At 30.3% G+C, this 9,826-nt stretch overlaps 1 protein-coding gene across 1 annotated transcript in view; it reads left to right on the plus strand.

The window, feature by feature from the left end:
* LOC148230265 (ATP-binding cassette subfamily G member 4) overlaps positions 1-1,865 on the plus strand; it is a 45,961-nt gene extending 44,096 nt beyond the window's left edge. The window contains exons 11-12 of the mRNA XM_088193809.1: positions 1,368-1,576; positions 1,636-1,865. Of these exons, the coding sequence (XP_088049935.1) occupies positions 1,368-1,576; positions 1,636-1,774 (348 nt within the window). The 3' untranslated portion in view covers positions 1,775-1,865. The remainder of the gene's footprint in view (positions 1-1,367; positions 1,577-1,635) is intronic.
* Positions 1,866-9,826: the final 7,961 nt, after the last annotated feature.

The raw sequence follows: 9,826 nt of genomic DNA on the forward strand, positions 1-9,826 counted from the left end.
TAATTATTGCACGCTTTATATTTATCTTAGAACATCTCCATATATAATTCTACTCATGTTAAGAGTAACATAAATTAAATTTTAGCGATAAACGTTTATGTAAATATTATAGAATACGTAAATATGATAATACGTGAATACGTAAATACTTCATAATAAATTTTGGCATTGATAATCTTACGCCGATAACACAGGAATGTCATTTAGGGAGGGTGGAGGCAAATGCCTCCACCTGCTATGAATAATATGAATCTTAATAAAACTAAAATAATTAAAAAACTAAAATAACATCCTAAAAAAAATTTTATCTCTCAAAGAAAATCTATATAAAATAGTCCCGAATCTGTTCCAAAAATATGTTTTAAAATGTGCCATTTTAATAAAATTATATCGAAATACATTTTCACTAGTAGATATATATTTTTAACAGTAAAACTATTATTCATCAGACAGGTGCTAGTGAAATTAAATGATTTACTTTTCCAAATGCAGTATTATATATATTTATATAGTTAATATTGGATGGGCAGGGAGCAGAAAAAGCAAAGAGAATATCGGGCAAGCTTTCTGCTGCTATACTGGCCACACACGCACGGATCTGCCCGCCGGATTTGTCCGAAATGCACGTCTGACGGAAAAATCCGCCAGTGTGTGGTGTTAAAACTCAAGGACAGATCCGTCTGTTGTCTGTCCGTTGTCCGTGCTCAAAACAATAGCGATACCAAAATCAACTTTGCGGCAAATTTTGAAACTGGACTTGAAACTACAGCCATATAACCATCCAATGGGATATTTTTTAAGGCGCGTACGGTGAGATACATTTCCTTTCGCTCACTCACGTTTTAAGTAACGAGAGTGAGTGAAAAGAAGTGGGCGTGCGGAACGCATGTAACGCATGCTCTTATCTCTCACTCACTCTCGTCACTTTACACGCGAGCGAGCGAAAGGGAATGTATCTTATCGTACGCTCCTCGTTTTTTTTACATGCCAATATCATTATATCAAAAAAATAATTATAAATAGTAAATAAATAAATATATAAAAAAATATTATTGATCTTACTGATATCGAAATATTCAAAAAGCGACAACTGACTGGTCATTATTTGCCCTTTTTTTAATTAGAGTTTTTATTACAAATATCCTGAAAAATGTGGCTTATTTTTAGAGTAAGTAATATTTTCGGGAAAACACGGTATTAGCATAAAAATCTCTATCACGACCCAAAAAAATATTTTTTTGATCGAAGGGAAGCTGCGTCACTGCCTGAAAGGTCATGTAAATCGCCTTTGCGAAGGATACCCTACACAGCTAAATAAACGTTTAGCTTTCTAAGCATATTTAAAATAACTTGTTTGACCTTTTCAGAACGGGACGTTTTGCGGCGCGATCCTGACCTGCGCCCACTTAGCCTTCGCCGGGTTCCTGGTCCAAATCCCGCACATGTCCGCGCCGATGCGCTTCATCTCATACTTGTCCTATTTCCGGTACAGCCTGGAGGCCCTGGCCCAATCCGTGTACGGGTACAACCGGACCCTTCTGGACTGCCCGCCCCATCAGTTCTATTGCCATCTGAGGTGAGATTCGGCTGCGTCCCCGAGGCGACCCTAACTAACCGAATTACGTCGATCCGCAGATACCCTTCGAAAATCCTGAGGGACGTGTCCATGGACGGCGAACGCTACTGGACGAACGTGATCGTCCTGTGCTCCTGCCTGATTGCGACCAAAATAGTGGCCTACATCGCTCTCCACAGGAAAGTGCGCAAAAGTTAACCCCGACTTTGCCCCCGGCCGGTAATTGGGGGCCTAATCAAATGTATACGTACGCTCTATATGTTTTATAATATAATTCTACTTGTTAACGCGTGCCTTGTATTATTGCTCCATATCCTCCACATTTACATACGCATATACCTTACTTAACATTTACTACGACCGCTATTTGAAAACTTCTCAAAGTCGGAGGCGATAGAAGTTTACGTGCTATCTAGTCTAGTTTTTATTTTTTGCTATTTATTATAATTATTGCGCTATTGATCCTTTATTTATTTATGTTTATAACAAATAATAATTTTATTAGATAAATTCACATAATAAAATAAACTTTATTATTAGATTGCATAAATTATTTAAGTTACTTGCATAACAAAATATAATCAAAGGGTCGTGTCATAAGTTTGTATACAGTTCATGACATAGAAAAATATATTATAAATATAAGTATTAGTTACCATATTTTATTATATTTTTAACACATTATTTCATTGCAGTTCAACCTGATAATAATTAGTTGCCACGAATATTAAATTACCTGATTTTTATGTAAAATTATTCACTGATTTAAATGTTTTTTTTTTAATAATGCGGAATAATAATTCGTGTTATAAACTTTAATTAAATTGTTATTCTTGCCGTATAATTATGTACATTAATTCATTTATATTGTTATTAATTTACGTGTCTCGATAAAGTTCGCCGATGCCACAAATTGAATGTTATTGTTTTGTGTGACGTTGATGAATTCTGTTGTCGTATAGGTTTCGAGGAGAGCCTGAAGTTTTCGACGAAACTTGGTGACACTTCCCAGTTTCGATGAATTCTTATAAAATAATTTTCGGGAGCTCCAGCTTCAAATAAAGTATAGATATTGCTACAAGCTTGCTGCTAGTGGAACATATTACAGAAAGCTATCATTATATTCTCGAGAACTTCCAGCTTTGAATTCCAGAAAGAACATTCGCAACCATCAAGTTTGTGTTCAGCTTAATTAACGTAAATTTGTTTTTTAATCTTTATTGTAGTAATGACGTTTTGTATAGCGCACAAGAGCAGAGCCAAATTACAGCTGTACTTCTGGGTCGGGCGGCAAGGAATTAATTACCCGCCAACCAACTAGACGTGAGGTTCAAATGTGTTTACAGAAAAATCGAAAGTTACATAAAAGTTTGTATAGCACGGACGTATTAATTAATATGAAAGTTATTGTGACAGAAAAAACTGTATTTTTATAATTTTATTTCAATACTGAATTTATTTCTTAACGTTTTTAAGACGTACACTTTAATGTAGGATTTTTTTTAAGGAAGTTATAATTTTTTATTTTTTTATTAGTGACCATTTTGCAACAAGGTTACATATAGTATTTTTAATACGCTGAGTAGAGATATTTACAAGGTTTTATAAAAATAAATTTACGTTAATCTGATCAAAAAAAAAGGAATCAATTATAGTAAAATGTAAAACTATTTTGGATAACCTGAACTGATTTTAATTTTAATTTATTTACAAATACCCAAACGCAAAACATATATGTATATGTTAGATGACTGAATATATACATATTAAATGTTTAATCTAGTTTTCTATGATATCATATTTTAAGAGTAGGCCTTAGTATTTTATATTAACACTTATTGTAAATATAAAATTAAAATTATCATATACTTATTTTTTTTTAAATATTTGTTAATCTGTTAAATCTCATCCATTCACTAATATAGATCATATCACTTTGCATATATTTGTATGTTTTAAAGTTACATCACAGCACTGTCACTATCACCAGCATACAGTTGAATTCTTCCTGCAAGTTTTCATTTATGTATAGATTAAATAATAAAGGTCCCAAAATACAATAGAACCCTGTGGAACTCAAAACTTTACCACTACCTTACATTCGCTTTGTGTACCGTTTATTACAACTACTTGTTGTCTTTTATTCAAATTGCTTTTTAACTTGTACGTCATTTTAGCTTGTATCAGAAGGAAGGGGAGCAATAGTTTTTTTAATATTTCCATTATATTAAAATTAATATTATTTCATTAAATGACATACATTTTTCTAGCCAAAATGAATGAGATTACAAAAAAATTTACGTCAAAAGCAATAAAATCGTGCCGTCGTTATCTCAATAAAAACGTTCGGTTATTTGTCATTTATATTAGGACTATTTATAATATTATTAAAATAAGTGAAAATCGAATGAAGAACATCTAAACCGAATTTTGACCAATAGGAGAGCGCAAAAAACAATTATCTCTTCTCAGAAGTCAAAAATCCACGTCAAAAGCAATAAAATCGTGCCGTCGCCATCGCAGTGGGAACGCTCGTTACCGAGCGTTCCCACTGCGATGCCGCCGACACGATTTTATTGCTTTTGCCGTGAATTTTTGACTTCTGAGAAGTGATAATTGTTTTTGCGCCCTCCTATTGACCAAAATTCGGTTTGAATATACTTTGACCAATACTTTCATATTAAAAGACTAGTATAATATCAGTAAGGATAGCTATAAAAATTTTAAAACATAGTGCAATATTTAAGTGCAAACAAACTATATAGCAATATGCGAAATGCGACGTCTGTCTGTATTTCTTCCACTTATATTTTGGGCTTGACCTAATAAAAATTTTAAAACTATGATTATTTTTAAAACTTTTATTAGGTCAAGTGGACTTTGGTTAATTTGTGTAGGTTAAGTTTGGGTTTGAACAGCAAATTGACATTTTGCAGCTGGCAAATTGAGTTCCATAGACATCTTAGAGCAGCATATAATTTCACTTGCGACTATCAGTTAAATTATATTTTTACTAGTAAAATTATAAATCTAAAATATATAAAAAAATAACATTCATACATCGCATGAATAGAATTGTATATATTACTATAAAATGAAAAAATCGTGTAATTTTACTAGCACCTGCCATATAAATTATATTTTCACTGCTAAAAATATATATCTACCAGTGAAAATGTATTTAATATGATTTCACTATAAATGACATATGAAAAAAAATATTTTCGGCATAGATTCGAGTCTGTTTTTTTAATTATCTTTAAGGAATAGCCCGAAAATTTCTAGTTAAGAATCATAAACGTCATTTCAGATTTTTTTAGCTTTTTTTTTAATATATCTATGTCGTTAAGATTCAAGTATTTAGTTAAATGACATGGATTTTTCTAGCAAATAATCCTACTTGCCTACTTGCCAAATGACGTCCCTGCCTTTTAATAAATTTAGTGTTTGATTCGAATTTATCTAATAATTTGTTATAGTCTACTATGTCAAAGCCTTTTTAAAAGTCTATAAATAATGCTAAAGTTTTATTTGTATCGTTTTACAAACATTTATTGAATAATTTTATTAAAATAGGAGTAATAATAATTAATTTGTATGTTTTAACTTAATGTCATCAGTACTAGGCATATCAAGGATACATCAGTACTATACTATATTTGAGTTAACACAGTCAGTTCAATAGCTATCCATTTCATTATGGTTTATAATCAAAAATTTGGGTTACGCCCCTACTATTAGCTTTAAAGCACACGAAACGGATATACGTTCGATATATTTATACATAATAATACATCTAAGCAAACAATGCATAATGTTTTCAGATGTAGTGTTAATTTAAAGAATTATGCTTTAAAAGTAATTAGGTTTCATATTTAATGTTTGTCGAATAATCTAAAACGTAATAAAGTTAACTGCTATTTTGGTTGCGTTAATGTAATTCTTAACCGAATACGTTGTTCGATATCGTACATATTTAATGCGTTCCGAAAACAGGTGAACAATCAAATGAGACGGTGATATTGATATATGCTATTTTTAGATTCAGAAGATCGACATACATACATATAGTATCTGTAAAAGCAGGTAATGTGAAAAATAAATGTTCAGAATAATATTCAAATTTTATTACTGCAGCAAACTACTTTTTTAACTACATTTTTTTAATGGGTTATATGTCATTTACATGTTTCATGCTATGATATTTTCATGTACATGATAGGTAAGATACAAATAAAATTTTATTTATTATGAAAACTATTGTCATCATACATATATACATATATGGATCATAAGTATATTGAAACAACAATATTATTTCTTGGCAAGGAATTTTTTTGGATATCGCTTTGTTGGCAAATTAAACTTTCGAGAGTTGAAATTCTTTATTTTCCGTATTTTCAAGTTAAACTTTAGAAAGATTATTTTAAAGCCATATTTCAGGTCTTTCGACTTTTGAGTTACATAAAAACAAAATCTCACTGACGTATACGTACTTTGAGACTAAATGAAAGCTGTGAAAAAAACTTCATCGTTTGATAAAAGTGGAAGTTAATGTTTTCATTTATTTCAAAGTAATTATTAACTTATACAAAACTGTGAATGATACTCAGATTTAATGGTTGATAAATTGATGAATATAGCTTTTTCTAAAAGTTTAATTAGATAGTACTTTAAATACATTTTCCTGTAAATTTATTCTGATAATAAATCAAAATCGACCATTTAATTATATTTAACGTTGCAAAACCAATAAGTATTGCTAAGGTTATGGATATACAAATTTCGCAAAGTATATAACATAGACCACTGATACCATTAAATACATATAATACACCAAGTGCGTACTGATTTACTGGAGCTCGTTAAATATTACTGTGGCACGTCAAACATATAAAAAGTAAACAGCTGCGCGAAATAAGCTTTGATATATTTTACAAATAGTGTAATGTCGAGCTGTTATTTGTGTAAAGATTATATTTTAATAGTATCTACTTAAAAGGTGTGAGAGTAAAATTACCTTTGATGAAATTGTATATATATATATATTTACTGTCGCATAATCTATAATAAATCGATTTACTCACTAACGACTTATTTGTCAAGCACACCAAAATATAAAAACTGAAGAAAAACGTTTGGAAGAAGCAGTATCATACACTGGTCAGGTCGGATGTAGCATCAATTCCAAAGCCAGGATCGTCCGTGCGTGTCTTATGACAGCCCAAGTAGGATGTCGGGCGGAGCATCGACTTGCACATATGCCTTTATGTGAATTTCGGTAAAGTACATATACATTGTAATTATGTAAAAAAAATATATGTGTGCACTATAACTGTATTTTTTTTAATGCTTATTATTATTTGTTTAATGCCTAAAATGACTAATTTGAAAAACTTGTTATAAGTCATGATTATAAATCAAAAATAAAAGTACATAGTTGCTTATTTCCAGGAACTCAGTTTGCCCTAAAGCTGAGCTCCTGTCCACGTGAGCAGCGATGTGGCATATTTGGTATAGTCCGCTAGCTCTCGAGGTCGGTCGACAAGAAGATTAATCTCTCATTGACCTACAATTTTTAAAGCGTAGGATAAGTCCAGATACAATAAAAGATGTGTAGCTCAATGTTCGCGAATCAAATAATAACGAAAATTCCCAATTTATGAGCCCCAAAATATGTGATTTTGTACCAGAAATATAAAGCATGTTCACTTTACTTTTGGCAGTATTTTTCAGTAGAGAAGTTTAATCTGACACTAAATCAAAATCGATGATTTTGCCGAAACGTTATAATTATATCTATCATGATTTTGACTCCATTTTAAGTAAAAAAATATTTAGTGAAATATTCCGTGAATTTTATTTCCCTTTTCACGTGAGAATCTAGGATCAGACTAGTATGTTTTATTTAATTATATTCGGTAATAAATTAATTTTAAATCAAACTTTTGAATTGTTAAAACTTTTCATTTACTCAAATTTAGTAGCTGCACGCGTAAGCAAAGGGTCGATTTTTTTATAAGAACATGTTATATGATCATCACCGATATGGACCACAGTAAAACTAAAAAAATTAATTATGCGAAGGCTTTAGCTTAAGTTATGAATAATAATAAATTTCTTATAAAAAAATATTTATTTTATTTGTGAAAACTATATAGTACGTCAAGAGTTGTTAAAATTTTATACAGTTCTATTTCAAGCATTTATTATTACGAATCAAAATATTTACTTTGCTGCACTTGAGTTTCTTCGTGTTTTATTGCAAATAAAAATCGCTGTATTTATGTTTATTGCTACTTTCGTGTTGTACAATAAACATGCAATATAGTTTTTTGTGTCACTCTAAAAAGCAATTCTTTATTTGGCCTTCGGTCGTGTAACAACCCTAAATTATAAATAATCAATAGCCGGTTTTTAAATTCATCCCATTTAGAACATCTCATCGAAGTATACAAACATTTCAAGAATACGGTAGATGCAGTCTCGACTGAGCTCACAAGAACTCAGCAATCAATATTATAAAGACATCTACATAAACTAGGGACGGTATTAAAGCTCAGCGTTTGGGTGCAGCATATTTTGCTACAGAATAGTTTTATGTGTGGACTGAATATAAGTGGAAAGTTTATTTCTTGACAAAAAAATTAAATAGAAAAAAATTTGAACAGGAAATATAAACGATGATGTCCTGGCTATTCTGATTTTATTTAAAAAAAAATATTTATTTATTTGAAATTTGATCTCACCCAAAGATTGTTTTAATTGCAATTTTAATTATTCGCTTATACCCATTTTTTGCGTGAAAGGTTTATATAAGCGCTCTTTCCCCTTTGAAATATTTTTATTCAATATATACAAAAATATATCCGCACTGATGAATCATAATATTTGATTAACATGAAAATATAACATATTTTTTTATATATCTCATAAATAAAATTTATTGCTGTAATATATTATTTTGTATTATTAAAATTGTAAGAACAACTAACTTGGAAAAAATTTGGTCTAACAGATTAATATACTTAATCAGATTTTTAATTTCATAAGACTCTCAAATAACATTTATACTAATATTATAACTACTTAAATTCTAAAAAAATATTTTCTCTATTACATCGATCACTAGAATCTGAAACTCTAAACAATGAAGCAGATATTATCGTTAAAATTAGCTCATTTACAAATACTATTAAACAATCAATAAAACAGTATATAGTTAAAAATATAATACAAGGTATTCTCGAAACGAATGTCGTTTTTTTAATATAAATTTTTATTCGGTCGTTAATACATAAACACAATTTTTTTAATCTATATACCTACCAATACCTACTTCGTATTCAGTACTCACGGGAAAAAATGTGTGTATTGCAAAGATACTGTGCATTGCGAAACTTTTAAACCTGGCTAAACAATAAATTATTATATGCGGTATAATTTAGAATCATTAGATGATACTGTAGCTGCGGCTATATTTTTTATGATAGCGCATTTTTTTATAAATAAAAATTTGAATTACAATGACGAAATTGACTCTATATAAAATCAAAGAACTTGGCTGTAAGGTTTTATCTCATCCACCTTATTCGCCAAACCTTGCTCATTTTCAATTTATTTCGTTTAATGAAACATAGATGAAAAAAAGCACTATGCAGACGATGTAAAATCGAGGCTTTTGTAATATTTTATGTTAATGGAATTAAAAATTTGAGTGAGAGGTGGGAGAAGATTATATCTATAGAAGATAAATATATATATAAAATATTATTTATTGTTTATATACAGTATAAAATACTTATATTAATAGTAGAATTATAATCAAATGAGATATGTATTGCTTGATATGTAATTCCCACAACAATGCAACCATGGTTATTACTGACTATTGATGGTTAAATAGTTTAAACGTTAACCTTAATATTTTGAATAGTTGCATTGTGTATCATATACCACTAAATGCAGCAGTAGCTCGAAGCTACGAGTGGATGTGACCGCAAATGTTTGATCGATTAAAAGTGTTTTTAATTTTTTCGGCATGTAGTGTTTGTCGGGCGACAATAGTCCTCCCTCGCGGCATATCGATCGCAGACAGAGTAATGTAATGGGATTATTTATAGACGCGGCTTTGCCTAGAGAGAATATTGCCATACGACGCCGTAATAAATATTCCGAAGGTCCCGAAAATAATAATAAAAATTACGCCGGGATCGAACCGACGTTATTGCGCAAACAATCGCAAATCAC

The sequence above is a fragment of the Plectrocnemia conspersa genome, unplaced genomic scaffold, assembly GCF_051122295.1.
Source record: "Plectrocnemia conspersa isolate PC_06_02 unplaced genomic scaffold, ASM5112229v1 ptg000010l, whole genome shotgun sequence".
Lineage (NCBI taxonomy): Eukaryota > Metazoa > Arthropoda > Insecta > Trichoptera > Polycentropodidae > Plectrocnemia > Plectrocnemia conspersa.